The sequence below is a fragment of the Plecotus auritus genome (assembly GCF_963455305.1).
Source record: "Plecotus auritus genome assembly, chromosome: 1".
Lineage (NCBI taxonomy): Eukaryota > Metazoa > Chordata > Mammalia > Chiroptera > Vespertilionidae > Plecotus > Plecotus auritus.
Genome location: NC_137770.1, coordinates 130,886,841 through 130,908,582, shown reverse-complemented (window position 1 = coordinate 130,908,582; position 21,742 = coordinate 130,886,841). Strand labels below are relative to the sequence as shown.

At 39.6% G+C, this 21,742-nt stretch overlaps 1 protein-coding gene across 3 annotated transcripts in view; it reads right to left on the bottom strand.

Annotated features, from left to right (window-relative positions):
* Positions 1 to 1,404: 1,404 nt before the first annotated feature.
* Positions 1,405 to 21,742, bottom strand: part of MIS18BP1 (MIS18 binding protein 1) — a 73,413-nt gene continuing 53,075 nt past the window's right edge. For 2 of the 3 annotated variants that reach the window (XM_080659159.1, XM_080659161.1), the window contains 6 exons: positions 16,395 to 16,582; positions 14,505 to 14,665; positions 12,382 to 12,527; positions 5,437 to 5,524; positions 2,529 to 2,580; positions 1,405 to 2,353 (listed from right to left, as the gene is read on the bottom strand). In XM_080659159.1, the coding sequence (XP_080515285.1) occupies positions 2,256 to 2,353; positions 2,529 to 2,580; positions 5,437 to 5,524; positions 12,382 to 12,527; positions 14,505 to 14,665; positions 16,395 to 16,582 (733 nt within the window). In that variant the 3' untranslated portion in view covers positions 1,405 to 2,255. The remainder of the gene's footprint in view (positions 2,354 to 2,528; positions 2,581 to 5,436; positions 5,525 to 12,381; positions 12,528 to 14,504; positions 14,666 to 16,394; positions 16,583 to 21,742) is intronic. The other variant, XM_080659160.1, reaches the window with a different exon arrangement.

The following is a 21,742-nucleotide window of genomic DNA, read 5'->3' as shown; positions in this document are numbered from 1 at the left end:
AGGAAAGGGGGTCTCTTTCTGGTTTCAGTTTGTTTTGCTCTTCTGCTCCTGATGCAGTGTCAGCAGTGCAGGTGGCTGGGACACCTTGTGGTTCGGGAAGCATGCAGTTCTTCAACAACCTAACAGTGACCTAGGCTGACCACACCTGGCAGCACCTCCCATACAGACACTAATGTACCCAGATTCTATGTCCACCCAGCAGGCAAAATATTTCATAAATTAACAGGGTGTGAGGGACAGAACTAGATGATTTTATTTACTAGAGCACAAAATTCACACACTTGGTGGTGGGGGGGAGTTCCCCTCACCTCAGCCTGGCCTGCACCTTCTAGCAGTCCAGGAGCCCTTGGGGGATGTCTGACTGATGGCTTAGGCCCGCTGCCACAGAGGCAGGAGAGGCTCCCACCGCCGCTGCTGCGCCAGCCGTGAGCCAGCTTCTGGCTGAGCAGCGCTCCCCCTGTGGGAGCGCACTGAACACTAGGGGGCAACTCCTGTGTTGAGCGTCTGCCCCCTGGTGGTCAGTGCACATCATAGCGATTGGTCGACCGGTCGACTATCTGCCCCCTGGTGGTCAGTGCACATCATAGTGAGCAGTTGAGCGGCCTTAGCCTATCATTAGCATATTACACTTTGATTGGTTGAACAGATGCCCGGACACTTAGAATATTAGGCATTTATTATATAGAATATTATATAGATGCTTGTTGTATAGAGAGCTCTATTCTGAGTTAAGCTGCAATAGCTCTCATTGATAGCACTTAACTATCAATCCTATTGATTATCTGTCCATCTTATTTTTCTTTGAGTCCTTAAAGTCTTTCTTTTCCACTTTTAAGTTTTATTTGGAGTTACCTTAAACCCTATTAGCTTATTTTATGGCCTGATGGAAAGAAATGGGACTAACTTGGAACTTGGCAGGTGGGCTACAATAGAATAGACTGGGAAGGACACAGCTGTTCTGATAGGACACAATGAATATGGTGGTGGTGGGGGGGGTCATACTTTGGTTTATGTCAGTCTATGCTATTTCAAAGTTATTTTGTTTCCCATTAAGCAATTTAAGGAGCTTCTAACTCCTAAAACACCTTCTGTTAACATCAAGCAGCATGGCATTATATTAAATATTGGCAACTTAAGCTCTACAACCCTTATTTTTTAGAGCCACTCTAAAATAACCGTCATTTGTTCCATCCTACATCTATCTGTCAAGTCTTTGTGGTAGAAATAAGCAAGGAAGTTTAAAGGAGAATGATCTATCTAACTGCACTATTCTTTTTAAATCTTGTGTTTCTATAAATCCTATATTATATAACTACTGATTAACATTGACTAAATTTGTAAGACACAAGAAAATGTATCTTTTACTAAGAATTCTGGGTTAAAAAACAACCAAAACACAAATATTATAAAAGCAAACTAATTTTATTTGAACAATTATGGAGAGAAGGGTAGGTGAACATGTACTGTAAACCAGAGGGGAATATTCTATGTCAAATTTTAAAACATAATGGCAGAATAAGCTAGAGTTTTGTTTTTTTTTAAAACAATGTTTACTACAACATAACTCCTTATAACGGTAGACCTATTATTACTTGAATGTTTGTCTATTCCAGTCTTTTTAATATTTACATGTGCTGTGCCTGAATATGTAAATAAGGCTTAAGGATGCAACAAAATCTGTTCTCTAACTCTTCCTAATGAAATACTGAAAAAGCAATAAATTAAAATTTACATAGGTTCATAGATATGCCAATCATAAGTTTTAAGAAAAACAACTGGGCGAAAAGAAAGCATAACAAATAGTTTCAACAACAAGTAATTTAAACATCATATCAACTTTGGCTTATATACCAAGTGTTGAAAAATACTAACTTCAAGTGTTCATGAATTCAGTAGCTACCAGTACAATCTATCCTTTATTCCCCCCAACCTCCTCCTTTAAGGGTAGCAACATTTTCTTGAAAGATTTTAAAAATTCAGTTTGGAACATGATTTTCTTAAACAGACTTAGATGCTTATGAGAGACCATTTATATAGCAAGCAAAACAATTTTCCTTATATTTGTAGTAAGCTGTAGCAATGAGGAATATGCTATAGAAGGATCTTTAACTTTGATTACAAACAATAGAACCTTTGACAAGGAGCCCACAATTTCAAAAGAAGCTACTTATAAAGAAAATATATGTGTTGCAAATGAAGGTATGCATAACTGTCTGCTTCTTGATAAAAATACTGGAAATATTTTCTCACTTTTACTATGCAGAATCAGAACTTGAAAAATAATAATCTTTCTCTTCTTCATCCAAAGACTCCATAGCATTAGTGAAAAGTTTTCCAATAGTAGAGCTTTCTCCTAAGAAGAGTTTAATAAAAATGATGAATACATTTCTAAAAGTAATTTCAATAAAAATAACTAAGATATCAAATGGTAAGTCTGTCCACTTGATAACAGGTAATTTTAGTACCATGTTAATAAAGATACTGCTCTACAACAGAACTGAGCTACTAAAGAAAGATATGTGTATTACCTTTGTTAAGTGGGGTTTTTCTTCTTGATGGAGTTGAAAAATCACTTTCAACCTACAAAAAGAGTTTACATTAATAGCAAAATAGTACCTTCTATGAAGCCTGCCTCAAATCTAGACAAAATTAAGCCTGCTTTATCCCCAGAGTACTTATAACAACACCTAATCTATAATAATAATAATAAAAATGTAATATGCAAATCGACCTAATGGACAAACAGTGGAACGACTGTCTGGATGACCATGCCAGCCAAGGCGAGTGTAATGCAATTGGTGGGGGGACCCCCATCACCGCATGGATCACCCTGCAGAGGGAGGCCCAGGCCACTGGCTGGAGGGGTGATCAATTGGGGGGCTCCACGATCACCCCAAAGAGGGAGGCCCAGGCCACTGACCAGCGGGCTGCGATGGGTAGGCAGGGCCTCCCTTGGAGGAGGTGACCCATCACAGAGCCCCGGCTGGGTGGGTGGGGCCTACCTCTTTGGGGTGATCGATCACGGGGTACAGGACTGTTAAGAGGGCCCAGGCTGGGCTGAGGAGACCTCTCCCCCACTTTCCCCGAGTGCATGAATTTCGTGCACCAGGCCTCTAGTCATATAATTATCCATGAAATGTCTAATTCTAAGATGAATTTATTTGGGGCAAGAACCATGACTTACTCAATGTCATTTCCCACATTACAAACTTATGCAATAGCAATTAAAGGATAGTCTATGGGCCTCTGAAAGTTGCCAAAATCTCCTAAGTACTTATGCCATGACATTATACTAGCAACATTTTAAAATTGTCTGTACTTTAAAATCTTTCATACAATGGTAATTTATATTATAAGCTTTAACTATGTAATGCATGCTTACATACATGAGTGCTTTTTAAACTATTGGCCATAGCTGGTTATCTTTAAAAACTGAAAAGAAACATAATAGAAAAGGAAATATGACAGTATACCCACTATGCCAGTGGTCTGCAAACTCCTTAGTCAACAGAGCCAAATATCAACAGTACAACGATTGAAATTTCTTTTGAGAGCCGAAAACCGACTTCTGCGCATGGGCCACGAAGTTTCAATTGCACTGTACGTGTGCGCCCGCATGTGGTATTTTGTGGAAGAGCCACACTCAAGGGGCCAAAGAGCCGCATGTAGTTCGCGAGCCACGGTTTGCCAACCACTGCACTATGTAAAGGGAAGTATTTTTAAAACTTTTGAGATACAAACTCATGTTCATAGATTGTGATGTAAATAATTTTTTTTCCCTGTGAAATGAGTCAAAACATTATTACATTTTTTAGCTCTCAAAATCATTTGGTGAGAGAAACCAGTATCATTATGACCCCCAGGTCATACCATACATGAATAAAATGAAATTAGAAAGCTCAAGTAGCTTGCTTCACCACAAAGCTGGTATTGGAAGTCAAACCTTGACACCTGAATTTTTAACACTACATGAATCCTTTGCTCTTTCTATCCTCACACATTGGCTACAAAATATTAATCTATGAAAAAATGGGGCTAAATCATAAATATATAATTTGGCAGCTGAAATTATAGTCCATTAAGAAAAACAAAAGTATTTAAAATTATGTCAGAAATACAGAGAAATGTTTTTAATAGTTTTTAAACTATTAAACAGTTCATATGGATATATGTATATGAACTGTTTCTCATTTTGCAGAGAGCAGCGGACTAGGGTCTTGCTACTACTCAGTATGGTCCATAGATCAGCAGCAGGGGCATCATCTGGAGGATGCTAGAAATGCAGAATCTCAAATCTGCTAGATCAGATTTAACAAGATCCCTAGGTGACTGCCATGCACATTAAAGTTTGAGAAACACTTGTCAAGGAAACCCAAATTCTTACTGGCAAAACAGACACTTCCTGGTCCTTTAAAACAAACCAAAATTTCATTTTCATAAGGAATGTGGGACTGGAAAAGGAGAATCTGAGAAACACCAAGAGGGAGGCTGCCTACATCTTTAATTATGGAGCAGAGATTTCTTTTGAAGAATTTAGTCTCCAGGCTGATTTTTAACCAAGCTCCCCCAGAGGTGTCATTTCCTGTGGACAAGTGAAGCCCACAAAGATTGGATGTGATTAATTCCAATCTTTAGTTTAGAGACTGAGAGGAATTTTACTCTAGGCAAGTTTACAATATAAATATTTCAAAATGGGTGAGGGAGGAAGAGGTGTCCATAACTTGGTCAGAAGGAATATACCTTCAGGGAATAAGGCAGTCATTTCCCATTCTACTACCTCGATAAACTATATTTCTCTAAGATTAGCTATTTACTTTGAGGAAATCTGAGGTGAATTAGCTTTTCTAGAATATAAGTTATCCAAAGTAAAATCAAACAAAATTTTAAAATTAATTCAAGAGGATAAAGGATTTTCCCAATTTTTTTATCAAAGGGATATAGATCACTATTAAAGCAAGGCTGAGTTAAAATTTTTTCTATAACTAATTGTAAATATTGATCTACGTATATATAAATTAGCTGAATCTGAAAAACATTTAGAAGCTGCATGGAATTTGAAGTTTCTTATTCTGTAATAATCGTAACTCAGTCTGGATGATTCCCCAATCACTGAACAGATATGCTTTTGTGTCTGGCCTGAAATGTCCTTCCCTGACCTGTGCTTTTCCCACCCTGTCTGACTCTTTGAATGAAAATTTTTATCATTTTCACTTTCCTCAAATACTAGAGTCTGTCAGCTGCCACCTGTAATTTACAGCACTTGGGTACTTACCTCCCTCACAACCTCATGTTACCATTTACTTATATTAATTAGGCTGTAAGTAACTGAGGGCAAGGCCTGTTACATAACTTTTAACTCCCGCAGTTTGCCATGTATTATGGTTGTTCCATAAATATGCGTTGAATAAATCTGGTGTGAAGAATAAAAATACTTACTGTTTTTTTCTTGATATTGCCCCAGACAACACCACCTTTATTTTTATGTTTTTTTTGCATATGAAAAACATATTTATCACAATCATCCCTGTTTGAATACAAAATAATTGCAAGTCAACATTAACTACCATAATTTTATCCATAGAATGAACAATTGACAAAATTAATTTGTTTCAATTTCTAAAAAGTGCGTTTTCACTAACATTTTTAAAGACAATGGTGTACCCAGGAAGATGGACAAAAAGTTTAGAAGATTTAAAGGAAATGGAAATACCAGATAAGAATATTCTAGGAAACTATGGTTTTGCGTGTTCATTGTCCCATTTGTGCTCTTTCCAGTCTCTATTTTGCTGCTGCTGCTTTTTCAAAACTCACTGTGACTTCTTATCCATGAATTCCCTTTTGTTACACCTTTCACTCCTTTCTCCTGGCCACTTCCTTCCCTAATCCAGATTGAATCTTGAAATTGATAACTTTAAGGTGATGAAAACCCTTAATTTATAGCATCCAACTGTGTTGAGTCTTCAATTCAGTGTACATCTATGAAGTTTTTCATTTTTTCTTTTTACCTTACCTATTTTTTTGTTAATTCTCATGGGAGGATATTTTTCCCATTAAAGGGGAGTGTGGGAGGGGGAGGGGGAGAGAGAGAGGGAGAATGAAAGAATGAGAGGGAGAGGAAGAAATAATGTGAGACACACACATTGATTGGTTGTCTCCTGTATGTGCCCCAACTGGGACTGGGGATCCAACCTGCAACCCAGGTACATGCCCTTGACCAGGGAATTGAATCTGTGACACGCCAGGCTTTATCTTATCTATTTCTTATTTTGTTTTGTTATAATTTTTATTTATTTAAATGCTATCTTGTTGTTGACAGTATTACAAATGTCTCCGCATCCCCCCTCTACATCCCCCTCCTCCCAGCCCCTGCCCCACCCAGGCCTTTACCACACTATTGTCTGTATCCATTGGTTACCCATATATGAATATGAATTCTTTGGTTAATCTGTTCCTGTCTCTCCTCTCCCTCCCCTCTGAGATATACCTTATTTCTTAATCCTCTCTTTCCTAGCAAATAGACCTGACTCATAATTTACAGATGAAAATTAAACAGAATGGTTGTTCTCATTTTCCCCTACAATTCCTAGTCTTTTTTTTTTACAGTAAATACCAGCCAAGCACCAATTCTAATTCTTTCTCTTGGCTCCAAAATATCCTATATGATTATCTGTTCCTTTGTGACTATTTGGGAGCAACCTTAAAGGTGTGACAGGTAGAAATTTGTAAATGTGTGACTGTATTAAGATATAATGTGTACCACAAATACTCTTGCATATTACCCAAAGCAATATACAGGTTTAATGAAATCACCATAAAAATCCCAATGACTTTTTTTCTTTTTTTGGTCAATCCTCACCCAAGAATATTTTTTTAAAGAGGGTGGAGGTGGGGTAGGGGAGAACATTGATGTGAAACAGACACATCCATTTGTTGCCTCCCACAGGCGCTGTGACCTGGGTCAGGTATTAAACCTGCAACCCTTCAGTACATGAGCCCATACTCTAACCATTGACATTTTTAAAAGAAAGAGAACAAAACAATAATCAGATATGTATCGAACCATACAAAAGACCCCTAATAGCCAGAGAAATTCTAAGAAAAAAGAAAAAAGCCAGAGATATCACACTACCTGACTCAACGATAATGAAAACAGCATGGTATTGGAAGAAAAACAGACACACTGACCAATGGAACAGAACTGAGAGCCCAGAAATAGAAACACATGTATATGGGCAAGAACTTTTACAAAGAGCCGAAAACACATAATGGAGAAAAGAAAGCCTCTTCAATAAATGGTGCTGGAAAAATTGGAAAGCCATTCAAAAGAATGAAACTAGTCTACTGCTTGTCCCCATGTACAAAAATTAATTCAAAATGAATCAAAGACCTAAATATAAGATCTGAATAAAACAGCTACTAAACTTGGTCATAGAGAACATTTTATGAACTTAACCCCCAAAACAAGGGAAATAAAGTTAAAACAAATGAATGGGACTATATCAAGCTAAAAAGCTTCTGCATAGCAAAAGGAACCAATAACAAAACAAAAAGGCAACCAAGCGAATGGGAAATAATATTTGCAAATAGCTCTGACAAGGATGTTCAACCTCACTAGCTATTAGGGAAATGAACTCAAAACTATAATGAGATACCACCTCACACCTATTAGAATGGCTATTATGAGTAAAATAGGTAATAAGTGTTGGAGAGGTTGAAGAGAAAAAGGAACCTTCATTCATTGCTGGTGGGAATGTAGACTGGTATAATCACTATGTAACACAATATTGAGGATCCTCAAAAAATAACTGAGTTACCATATGACACCAGCAATCCCTCTCCTGGGTATCTACCTGAAATATCTGAGAACATTTATTCGCAAAGACATATGCACTCCTATGTTCATTGCAGCATTATTTATGGTAGCCAAGACATGGAAAGCGTCCTCCTACAGATGACTGGGTAAAGATGTGACACATATACACTATGGAAAACTACTCAGCCATAAGAAAAGATGAAATTCTGCTATTTGCAACAACATGGATGTTGAGAATATCATGCTAAGCAAAATAAGTCAGAAAAAGCTAAGAACAATATGATTTCACTCATGAATATAAAACTGAAACTTATTGACACAGATAACAGTATGGTGGAAACTGAGGGAAGAGGGTTGGGGGAGGGTAAGTAAAGGGTAAAGGGGACCAAATATATGGTGATGGAATATGATTTGACTTCGGGTGGTGGGCACACAATGCAATATACAGGTGGTGGATTATAAATATGTATGCTTGAAACCTATATGATCTTATTAACTAGTGTCACCCCAATAAATGTAATTAATTAAATAAAAGGTTGAAAAAAAAAAAAAAAGATGTAATGTGTACCACAAATATTGTTCATTGGCTAGGCAAGTGAATAAGCCTAACCAGTTCAGGATCACCATCTCATGAGTCTGTTGTCCTGTACAAAGGAATCATTTCTGAAATGATAAAAAACTTTCATAATTTAAAACTTAAAAAAAAAATGGGGGAGTCAACTAGAGCTGGTTCAATTTAAGAGATAGTTTAGAAGGTCTAGGAAACTCATGTTTTAAATTATGAAAAAAGCCTAGCCAGCTTGGCTCAGTCGTTGAGCATCGATCTATGAACCAGGAGGTCATGGTTCCATTCCTGGTCAGGGCACATAGCTGGGTTGCGGGTTCAATCCCCAGTGTGGGGCGTGCAGGAGGCAGGCCATCAATGATTCTCATCACTGAGGTTTCTATCTATCTATCCTTCTCCCTTCCTCTCTGAAATCAATAAAAATATATTTAAAAAATAAAATATGAAAAATGTTTTAGAAAATATATTCATTATATGAGTCCATCATGTGCTCTCTAAGAAAAAATGTCTGTCTACTTGCTCAAATCTTTTATTTTTATAGAACTCAATAATTAAATTATTGAGGGTATGTGTTTTTTTCTTTTTTTAACTGATTTCAGAGAGAGAGGAAAGGAGAGGGAGAGAGAGAGAAACATCAATTAGTTGCCTTTCCTATGTGCCTGGACTGACCGGGATTGAACTCGTGAACTGGGTATGTGCCCTGACTGGGAATTGAGCCTGCCACTCTTCTGTGCATGGGCCGACAGTCCAACAGCCAGGGCAGAAATCACTAATTAAAGGGCCAAAAGGAATTAGTATTTTAATGCTTTTCATTTGGCCAAAGTGCTTACCAAAAACTTTGTCCAAAATGATCCTCTCAATATACTTTCACCTGCACTAAATACTAAATCACAAGTAAACAAAAAATAATTTGGGGATGGATGGGGAAAATTGTTTTTGTGAAATAAATGCAAATTAAAGTTCCATCAGGCTTCACTGAGGGTACTGAATATGGTATTTGAATCATTATGATTTGGCTCTTGCCCCTCACATTCCATGGAGATTATTCTTACTAGATCAGCATATGGGATAGCCTATTTTTAGGCCTCCTTATCACTTTCCATCTTTTCTGCATAACATTTTACTGTTGGCCACCCCTATTTTTCTTAATATTATTTATATTTCAAACTAGAGGCCCAGTGCACGACATTTGTGCACTGGGTGGGGGGTCTCTCAGCCTGGCCTGTGCCCTCTCGCTCCCCTAAGTGGGCCTAAGCCAGCAGTCACTGTCGTGGAGACGGGAGAGGCTCCCACCACTGCCACTGTGCTCACCAGCCATGAGCCTGGCTTCTGGCTAAGTGGCGCTCCCCCTGTGGGAGCGCACTGACCACCAGGGGGCAGCTCCTGCATTGAACGTCTGCCCCCTGGTGGTCAGTGCTCATCATAGTGACCGGTTGTTCTGCTGTTCGGTCGATTTGCATAGTAGGGTTTTATTATATAGAATAGTTCCTATATTCATATAGCTAAAAATTCAGTCTCCCAAGATATCTTAGTTTCTCTCCCAAGGGATCATCAGTGTTTTCAGTCTATGTATCCTTTCACAGATATTTAATTAAAGCAATTATGTACAAGTATACACATATACACACTCATGTATATCATACCTCTATACATAAGTGGCAACACATAATTCAATGTATATAACTTTTTCACCTATATTGTGGACATTTTACCATAGCAGTATATAAAGAACTTTCTCATTAATTTCTATAGCTATATAATGTACCAGAAGTTACTTGATTAGTCCCTATTTACGGACATTTGAGTTGTTTTCAGTATTTTGCTATTATAAATAATACTAGAGGCCTGGTGCACAAAATTCATGCACGGTGTGTGTGGGGGGGCGCTGTCCCTCAGCCCAGCCTGCACCCTCTCCAATCCAGGACTGCTGGCTCCCAACCGCTCGCCTGCCTGCCAGCCTGATCGCCCCTAACCACTTCTGCCTGCCAGCCTGATCATCCCCTAACCACTCCCCTACCAACCTGATCAATGCCTACCTGCTCCCCTGCCCACCCAATTGCCCCTGACTGCCCTCCCCTGCTGGCCTGGTCACTCCTAACTGTCCTCCCTTGCAGTCCTGGTTGCCCCCAAATGCCCTCCCCTGCCGGCCTGTTCACCGCTAACTGCTCTCCCCTGCTGTCCTGGTCGCCCCTGTCTTCCCCTGCAGGCCTGTTCGTCCCCAACTGCCCTCCCCTGCTGGCCCGGTTGCCCCTAACTGTCCTCCCCTGCAGGCCTGGTTGCTCCCAACTGCCCACCCCTGCAGGCCTGGATCTCCCCCATCTGCCCTCTCCTGCAGGCCTGATCACCCACAACTGCCCTCCCCTACCGGCCATCTTGTGTCCACATGGGGGCGGCCATCTTGTGTGTTGGAGTGACAGTCAATTTGCATATTACTCTTTTATTAGATAGGATTGCAAGGAATAAGCTGAACATTCACAATTCTAAAAGTAGGATTGCTAGGTTAAAGAGCATGTGCAAAGCATATAACTTTGATATGTATTGACAAAATGCTGCCTACAGAGATTGAACTAATTTACCTTTTTGCTAGTAATTCAGGAGAATGACTTTCCTAATTTGTAGGAGTGCTGTATCAGGGAAATTAGCCTTTTTCCTGTGATGTGTTCCACATATTCCTTTCTCAAATTATCATTTGTGGTTTTTCAAATTAAATGTATTGGGGTGATATTGGTTAATAAGATTATACAGGTTTCAAATGGTCATTATAATACATCATCTGTATATTGCATTGTGTGCGCACCACCCAAAATTTAGTCTCCTCCTGCAATCATCTATTTGACCCCTCTACCCACTCTAGTAACTACCATATTGTGTTCATGAGCTTTTGTTTTGTTCATTCATTTGCTGCTTTCTATTTTACATCCTACAGATGAGTGAAATCATGACTCTTGGTCTTTTCCATCCAACTTATTTCAATGAGCATGATACTCAAGATCTATCCATGGAGCCTTGGCCAGTGTGGCTCAGTTTGTTGGGTGTCGTCCCATACAATAATAGGTTACTGGTTCCATTCCCAGTCAGGGCACATGCCTAGGTTGCAGACTGGATCCCTGGTGGGGGTGCACAGGAGGCAGCTGGTCTATGTTCTGGTCTCACATCAATGTTTTTCTCTTTTCCTCTCCCTCTCTAAAAATCAATACACACACGCGTGCGTGCGCACGCACACACACACAATCCATCCATGTTGGCACAAATGGCAATATTTCATCTTTTCTTATGACTGAGTAGTTTACTGTATATATGTAACACATTTTCTTTATCCAATCATCCATCAAAGGACACTTGGGTTGTTTCCATGTCTTGGCCATTGTGAGTAATACAATGAATATAGGGGTACCTGTGTATTTACAAATAATTATTTTCGTTTTCTGGGTAGATACCATGAAGAGGGATTGCTGGGTCATATAGCTCTATTCTTAATTTTCTGAGGAACCTCCATCCTGTTTTCCATAATGGTTGTACTAATTTACGTTCCCACCAGCAGTGTATGAGGGTTCTTTTCTCTACATCCTCTCCAACAACTGTTATTGTTTTTAGTCCTTTGATTGTTTATGTTTGATTGGTACCAAATGAAATTTTTTTAATATAGTGAACTACATTCTTTTTGTTAGTGGCTTCTGGGTCTTCCATCATAGTCAGAAAGACCTTCACTAATCTAAGACTATAAAATAATTATCCAAGGTTATTTTAGGTATATTTTATAGTATAATTTTTCACATGTAAAACTTTGATCCAGTGGGAATTTATCCTGATGTAAAGTGTGAGCTGTGTTCCAACATTACAGAATAACACACCTGCTTGCAGAAACTCTCAATCTTTGACTTCTAGGAACTATTCTTGATTTTTTAAAATATAATGACTTTTCTCATTATTGATATTTATTCTCTTCAACTCATGAAATGTTAAATATTGATGCACAGAATTACAGTATCTTATGCATATTTACCTGTTTATAGAGGCTAGCATTCCAGGACTGACATGCTGACACTGAGGAGTTTTTGCCAATGGAAAGATAACTGAGGATGGAGTTGTTGGATTTCTGTCCATATTTGGCAGAATATCTTCTTCCTGACTGAACTGGAAATTTGGCAACTAGAATACAAATATTCATTATCAGCAGGCACCCCTAAGAATAAAATTCCTCATCACAAAATGTTTTAGGAGGGCTTTTTCTGCCTTATAATTTCCTGAGATAATGAAAAATATTAGTAGGCAGAGAAGAGAGCCTTGTCCTCTAAAAAACTTGGTTGTGTAAAATGAAGACAATGACATCTGTTTCTACAATTTGTATAGACCAGGGGTCAGCAAATGTTTTCTGTAAAGAGTCAGATAAGTATTTTGACTTTGTGGTCCATACATTCTCTGTCCCAGCTACATAATTCTGCTGGTTGTAGTTTGAGGCAGCTACAGCCAACATGTAAACACTGTTCCTGTCTGTGCTCCAATACAATTTTGCTAACAAAAAAGATGGTATGTTAGATTTGTCCCATGCGCCATAGTTTGCTGACCTCTGTGTAGACAGAACAAAACAAAACTGTGATTTATTTACTATTATGCTTGGTACTGAATAGGAATTCAAGCAGTATTAAACCTTTTGTGTATATATGTCCAATAAATAATTCAATCCTTAAGATTTTACTTACCTTTATATTAAAACCATACAGAAAGTGGACTTATGCCACAGAAAATGAACTACTTTACTGCTTTCTATTTCTATTTTATTAACTTTAGTTTTAAATTGTTGAGACTATTACATTTTGGCCAAAACATATATAGAACCTGAAATGATGGTGGAATAATATAATGGGTACAACCCCGAAGGACCACATTGTTGTGCAGAGAATACAGTAAGAACCTCAGATGGCTCCCTTAAAATACCTCCCTTTATAACCTGTATAGATAAAAGGGGGCCCAGATAATGATGTTACTAAATTATTAAAGCATTATGTAGCCTTTAAAGATTGAAGATGATTTAACAATATTAAAAAATGAGATGATCCTCATTAGTAGGTGTGGCTCGGTGGTTGAGTGACAACCTATGAACTAGGAGGTCACAGTTCGATTCCAAGTTGATTGCGGGTTCCATCCCATGTGGCATGTGCAGGAGGCAGCCGATAAATGATTCTCTCATCACTGATGTTTCTCTCTCTCTCTCTCCCCCTTTCTCTCTAAAAATCAATAAAAACATTTAAAAAAATGAGATGAAAAAAGTACCCTTCCGTCTAGGTCATTAAAACTCAATTTTTACACTTAATAGTTTAGCTGTCTAGATCCATCTATCTTCGCATTACTTTAATCTTAATATCCTTAAGTTTCAAATTTGTACTTAATGTTTGTACTGTATTTCACTATGTTTATGAAGAATATTCTTAGTTGATATATGGATTGATTCTACGGTGCTTTTTTTCTGTATAAAAATAAACCTGCAATGATTATCTTTGTGAAGATTTTTGGCATCTTTTCAATTTTGTAGGATAAATTCCCATGAGTAGAATTAATCTTCATGGCTCTCATATGTTGCCATAATGCTTTCCAAACATCCACTGATGCATGACTGTATCAACATCTCCATTGCTTTTTGTTAATGGATATTTTAACTTATTTTTAAAATGATCCTGTAATTTAGAAGGTATACTTACATAGGAACATTTAAATGAGTTCTTTATATCCTATTTTTGGCCTTGTGTTCTTTGTTGCAAATATTTTATCCCAATCGAAGTTTTTAGTTACGTGATTTTTGATGTAGACAATTTATTGTACAGTGAGTAATAATCTTTTATCACTCTCAAAAAATGTTTGCCTCATTGTGTATGAAATTTTAAATATACACATTTGGCATATTTCTGGGTTTTCTATTTGGTTCTACAAACGTTACCTTGGAACCTCATTGAAGGGTAGACTCTATACACTGATGAGAATGGCCTGTACTGGGTTATGTCTGTGGAGACTATCAATCCTTCGCCTAAATATTAGAGATGAATACTAACCATATATAAAAATAAGATAAAAATCAATATAAAGAAAACAATTTAAAAAACACACACAATATCATGCATTCAAGACTCTTACCAGCACTCTTTGTTTCTTCAAAGGTGTTGTGCTAAAAAAATCATCATGGTCATCTTTTGGCAACTGATCCAGAAAATCCCTCATCTGCTGCTTCCTCTTAAGAGTTCCCACTTTGGCAGTTATCTTAATAGCTTGCTTCTTATCTGAATCACCTCTCTTGCCTTAAGAGTCAGCAAAACATTTTGGTAAGAACTTGGTCATTAGAATAACTGCTCTAAAGTTAACAAACCTAACAAAATCTAAACTGTGTATTCATATTAAGTAAATTCAGCCCCTATTAATATATATGTTCTTTTTTTTATAACAAGGGATCCTTTCTGCACTGGGATCTGTGCAATATCATTATCCAAAAGATACTCATGAAGAAAATACATGTAAGATTAGGCAGGGTTTGGTTAAAAAGGTCTTAATCTTGTGAGAAAGATTATCTCCCATACTCCTCTTACTGATACCTAATTTATTGTTTTTGCTAAAACAAACCTCATTTAATTATGACAGGAATACTGGACACACCCCCAAGTTTAGACTAGGACTTCTCTAGCATAAACCTTGGGCAGAAGTGTGCACTCCTGGAAGCCATAAAAACTAAATTTACTCTGATAATGAAAACCTACCTTGGGGACCCTACCCAAGTGGCCTGAAATTAAATTAGACCCTTAGAACAATAACCCAAATATTGAAATTTGTGGATCCAATTGCTGATTTCCTAGAACAAACTCAAATCACAAGGCTGCTAAGGCTAATGTTGATGGAATTAACTAGCTAAGATGTCCAAAGTAAACAGATGATCTTTGGAGTTCTTTCTAGTTTTAAAGTTTTAAGAAAACATCTATAGCACTGGCCAGTTTTGCTTAGTGGTTAGAGCATCGGCCCATGGACCGAAGGGTCTTGGATTCAATTCCTGGTCAAGGGTACATATCTCCATTGCAGGTTCAATCCCCTACTCAGGTCGGGGCACATGTTAGAGGCAACCAATTGATATTTTTCTCTCTCTCCCCCCTTCCTCCCTTCCTTCCACTCTCTAAAATTCAAAACAATAAAAATCCATAAGACACTTGAATATCCTATATAATAAAGAGCTAGTATGCAAATGGTTGTCACACCATCACACCGTAATGGCTCAGACACTCAACACTGGGGAGAGAGGAATGGGGACCAGCCAGGCTGCGGATAGGGAGAGGGACAAGCCGCCCGCCCCGTTATCCCAGGCGCCTGCGGCTGTACCTGCGGATTGGGAGAGGGAGAAGCAGCCCGCCCCATGATCCCGGTAGCCAGCGCCTGCGGCTGTGCCCCATGATCCCGGGTGCCAGCATCTGTGGCTGTGGCCCAGGAGAGGGACAAGCTGCCTGCCCCGTGGTCCTGGGCGCCTGCGGCTGTGGCCTGGGTGAAACTGCCTGCTCACGGTCCCATGGCTGCGGCGGGCCCGGGCTAAGCTGGCCTGGGTCCTGGGTGCCTGCAGCCAGCCAGAGGGAGAGAAGCCCAGGTCTTGGGTGCCTGTGACCAGCCAAAGGAGGGAATCCTGGGTCCTGGTGCGGGATGAGACAGAGGCGGTTAGGGGCGATCAGGCCAGCAGGGGAGCAGTTAGGGACGATCAGGCCAGTACGGGACCAGTTAGGGTGATCAGGCAGGCAGGCAGAGGGGGTTAGGGGCGATCAGGTAGGCAGGCAAGCGAGGGGTTAGGAGCCAGCGGTCCCAGATTGGAGAGTGTGCAGGCCAGGCTGAGGGAACCTGTCCTTCCCCCCGACCCCTGTGCACAAATTTCATGCACCGGGCCTCTAGTGTGTGTGTGTGTGTGTGTGTGTGTGTGTGTATATATATATATATATATATATAAATACATCTAGTGAGTGATTGTAAGTTGATACAGAAAAATAGGAAAAAACTACTTACTACAAAGTTTACCATTTTTTTCGCCTTTGGGATTGACTGGCTTTTTCTTAGTGACATGTTTCTGGAATCCATTTCTTTGGGGATCTTCCATGTATTTTCTCTGGCATTCTTCAGCAGATCGAGAACCTACAGCCATAGCAACATCTGACCAGAAACCAGGTTTGTGCTTCGGAAGAGATGCAAAAGCACTATGGAAGACCAAATCCAGTTAAAGAATAAGAAATTAAAAACAAAAAACAAAACCTGAATGCATACCACTAAATCAATCAGATTTACTGAGCTAAAGGAATTTTACCAAAATCATTCTACTTAACTATTTGGAAAGAAGATACACCCTATACTCAATAACTTACTCTACTGCTTAAAAATATGATGACATAATTTAACATTTAGTAGATGCATTCTATTTTGTTTAATCTGAAAAATCATCTCCAATCTCAAGATATTTCTTCCTAAGTCCAACAAATCAGTGGATTTGGGAGGGCTGGAGGGGGGGCTCTAGCATGACTAAATTTTCTACATTGTTGCTCAAATATTACTGGTGCTAAATATATTGAAAGATGAGCTCTGAGTTCATATACATTCCAGGTTATGTGTTATGCTTGGCTTGCTTTCATTATAGTATTACAGTTTATAGAACAGAATATTTTAGATATAATATTTAAGGGAAACGAAAATTGAAATAGAAAAAAACTAAGTCAATATAAGATAGTTCTCCAATTTAACAAATGAGTTACATCCTAATAGTTCATTTGTAAATTAGTATTTAGAACCAGGTACCCATATTACTACACCACCACTCACTTTGAACATATTTTATATATGCAGTGTTGTACTGATAAATTTTTAACAACCAGCTATCTGCGTTTAAAAAGTCCTTCTTTGCAGTATTTGCAAATTTCCATATTGTAAATCCCAATGTGGCTGATTTCAAGCTACCAACATGATGTAATTGAATGAGGAATAAGAAATGTGCCATATCACACCATTATATAAAATATCTACCATACAGGTATAATAGCTGTAAAGAACCTTAAGGGTATCCTAATATATAAAAACCCTGGGTTGTAATGACCAGTAACAACCAGAGGCTGACCAACTGGAAGTCCGTGCTGGCCCCGCCCCCAAGCAAACAGTAAGGAGCAATCAGGCACGCAGGCAGAGGGGTTAGGGGTGATCAGGTAGGCAGACCAAAGGTTAGGGGTGATCAGGTAGGCAGGCAAGCAGTTAGAAGATCAGGTAGGCAGATGGCCCCTCGCCAGGCTGGCCCTGACCCCAAGCAAGTTTTAGGGGCAATCAGGCAGAGTGGTTAGGGGTGATCAGATAGGTAGACCAGCGGTTAGGGGTGATCAGGTAGGCAGGCCAGCAGTTAGGGGGTGATCAAGTAGGCAGGCAAGTGGTTAGGGGAGATCAGGTAGGCAGACGGCCCCTCACCGGGCTGGCCTCGCCCCCAACCAAGCGGTTAGGGGGAATCAGGCAGGTAGGAAGAGTGATTAGGGGTGATCCGGTAGGCAGACCAGCAGTTAGGGGTGATCGGGTAGGTAGGCAAGCAGTTAGGGGTGATCAGATAGGCAAATGGCCCCTCACAGGGCTGGCCCCGCCCCCCAGCAAATAAAGAGGGAGACCCAGGCCAGCCAAGCCATTGCACCCCAGCCTGTCGCCTGAAGAGGGAGGCCACCGGTGGCAGGGGAGGGGGGCGGCAGCACTGCACAGACGGCAAGCAGTGGCAGCGGCGGGAGTGGGGCCAGCTTCCTGCAGCCCAGGGAAGGAAAGCCCCAATAGGCCCTGATCTCAGGCCAGGCCTAGGGACCCTACCCAAGGGGTCCTGGATTGTGAGAGGGTGCAAGCCGGGCTGAGGAACCCCCTCCTCCCCGAGTGCATGAATTTTCATGCACTGGGCCTCTAGTATATAATAATAAACTGTACTAAAATAAGTAGGAAGTGATGAGTTTAAAGTATTATTGTTTTTGATAAACTTCTTTAATATTGTGGTGGTTGTTAATCCTCACCGAAAGATATTTTTCCTAATGATTTTTAGAGAGAGTGGAAAGGATGGAGGGAAGTGAGGGGAGACAGAGAGAGAAATATTGATGTGAGACACATCAATTGGTTGCCTCCTGCATGCACCCTGACAGGGGCTAGGGATCCAACCTGCAAACCATGTAACATCCTCTTGACTGAGAATGGAACCAGAGTGCTTTGATGGGTGGGCCAACATTGTAACCACTGGAAAACATCAGCTAAGGCTAAATTTATTTTTTAAATGACTATTAAACAATCAATTTGTAGAATCAATTTGTAGAAATCAGCTCTTGTGAACAGGTACCAGTTGACCACAGAAGACCATTCACCCCATGCATAAAAGGAGAATACTTATAGGTATTAAACACTGTTAATGAATTATCTACTCTTCTGCATAATCACTAAAAAGATTAGAAAGCTATAGCTTCCCGATTTGTGTACATATGTAATAGGTAATTTTCAAGTATGAAGTTGCCTAAAAGGGCTCTTTTATCATAATGAAAAAACTTAATGCATTTAACAAGAAACTAATGTGTCCTCCCAGACAATTTTAAAAGGCAAATTTAATATCACTCCAGTCCTACTTAAAACTCACTTCAACCAAAATATCCTATATAATAAAAGGCTAATATGCAAATTAACCAAAGGGAGAAATGACCAGTTCCTATGACATGCACTGACCACAAGGAGGCAGGTGCTCAAAGCAGGAGCTGCCCCCCCACCCCCCCAGTGCGCTCCCACAGCGGGAGCACTGCTCAGCCAGAAGCCAGGCTCACGCTGGCGAGCGCAGCAGCAGTGGCAGGAGCGTCTCCCGCCTCTGCATCATTCGGACGTCCCCCGAGGGCTCCCAGACTGTGAGAGGGTGCAGGCTGGGCTGAGGGACTACCCCCCCAAGTGCACTAATTTTGTGCACCGGGCTCCTAGTTTAATATAACTTTCATTGTTCCTTGCCTGGCTATCTAGCCCAGCCGTGGGCAAACTACAGCCCGCGGGCCGGATCCGGCCCATTCGGCTGTTCTATCTGGCCCGCGGAGCCGAAAGAGCGGAGGGTTCTCTTGCTCTCCCCTCCGCTCCTTTACTTTGAATTTATATTAGTTCACACAAACACTCCATCCATGCTTTTGTTCTGGCCCTCCGGTTCAGTTTAAGAACCCATTGTGGCCCTCGAGTCAAAAAGTTTGCCCACCCCTGATTTAGTCTCATCCTGTACTATTCTTCCCTCACTTTCTATACTTTAGTCATTTTGGCTTTTTAGTATTTTTAATTATGCTCTTCCTTTCTACTTTTACATACTGTTCTATTTAAAATGTACTTATCATAAATTCTTGTTTATCCTTTAGTGCTTAATTCAAGTATCTGCATGAGCCAAGTCAAATTTCTCTGATACATGTTCTTATAAATTTCTTACCGTGATTATAGTTATTATTTGCTAACTATCTGTCTATTCTACTAGTTTATAAGCATGCTGTAGCATACAAAGCAGTCGGCTTCAAGTAAGAATCACTTGAGGAGTGCCTTGGCCAGTGTGGCTCAATTGACTGGAGTGTCATCCTGTACATCAAAACCTGGTGGGTTCGATGCCAGGCTGGAGTTTTGATCTGCGTACAGGAGACAGCTGATCGATCAACATTTCTCTCTCTAAAACACACACACACACACACACACCCTCCAAAAAAACACACAAAAAAACCCAAAAAGATACTTGAGCTTATAGCAAAAATGTAAGCAAGCAAATAAGCAGACAAGTATAATAAACAGATTGATAGACTCTATCCCTGAAGATTTCAATTTAGTAGGTCTGTAGTGGTAATACTTTGCATTTTTGAGAAAGAGGCATCATATCTGAGTGGGTGGTAGAAATGGATGATAACAAGGGAAGGTTACAATGAAGAGATGACATAAAATCTGATGGATAAAAAACAGGTGAAATTAAGGCAACTACACTGGCAAAGAAATGAAGATGAGGAAATAAGACATAGGGTTAAGGAATGAAAAATAGTTTATATTTATAATATGGCAAATTTCAAAAGGAATGCCTGCAGGTCAGAGCTCTGAAAAAAATCCCCATGTTACCTATTCTTTTGTTGTCATCCACCACTATAACACTGCCAATCCCTGATTTACTTTATTTCTTTTAAAATATATTTTTATTGATTTCAGAGAGGAGAGAGAGATAGAAACATCAATGATGAGAGAGGATCATTGATCGGCTGCCTCCTGCACTGGGGATCAAGCCCACAACCTGGGCACAAGCCCTGACTGGGAATCGAACCGTTATCTCCTGGTTCATAGGTTGACGCTCAACCACTGAGCAACGCTGGCCCAGCTGATCTATTTTCTTTTTAGTTGTCTCTTCCAAGATTTCATATGCAGTAAATGGAAGCATATAACATATAGCCTTTTGAACTGGCTCTTTTCACTCAGCATAATGCCTCTGAAATTCATTAAAGTTGTTACAAGTATCAACAGCTCTTCCATCTTATTACTTAATAGTCCATTCATCAAGAATGTGTCACAACTGCCCAGCTGGCATGGCTCAGTGGTTCAGCGTCAACCTATGAACCAGGAGGTCATGGTTGGATTCCTGATCAGGGTATATGCTCAGGTTGCAGGCTCGATCCCCAGTGTGGGGTGTGCAGGAGGCAGCCGATCAATGATACTCTCTAATTATTGATGTTTCTACCTCTCTCCCCCTCTTCCTTCTTCTCTGGAAAAAAAAAAAAAAATGTGCCACAATTAATTTATACAGAAAGTACCACAGAAATCAGGAAGAGATTAGCTTAGTAAAACCACTCCATAAAGTTATGAACATCTGGGTTTACACTACAAATTCTGAATATTTTAATTTTTGTTCAGTTCACTTGTTCCTCAAAACTTGTTCCCTTGAAACTTTTACAGTGTGTTAAATTTTCAACCACTTGGAAAAATTCCTGTTATCTTTCATTGATTTGTTATTTAATTCAATTATGGTCACAGAACACCCTTTGTATGACTTATTTTAAATTTAAGATTTGTTTTATTTAAACATGATGTTCTATCTTGATGAATGCTCTAGCTACCTTTGGAATAAACACCTCCCTGCATTACTGGAGGGACTGTCCCATAAATGCCCATTAAATAGTTGGTTGATGGTATCATTCAGTTCTTTTATATCCTTGATAATTTCCTATTTACTAGTTCTATTTGCTACCAAAAGAAGGGCACTGAAGTCTACCACTATAATTGTGGATTTGTTTATCTTTTCAGTTCTGTCCTTTCCTTTTAGTTGACAGATTTTGATTCATATATTTTGAGGTTTGTTGTTAGATGCATGCACATTTAGGATT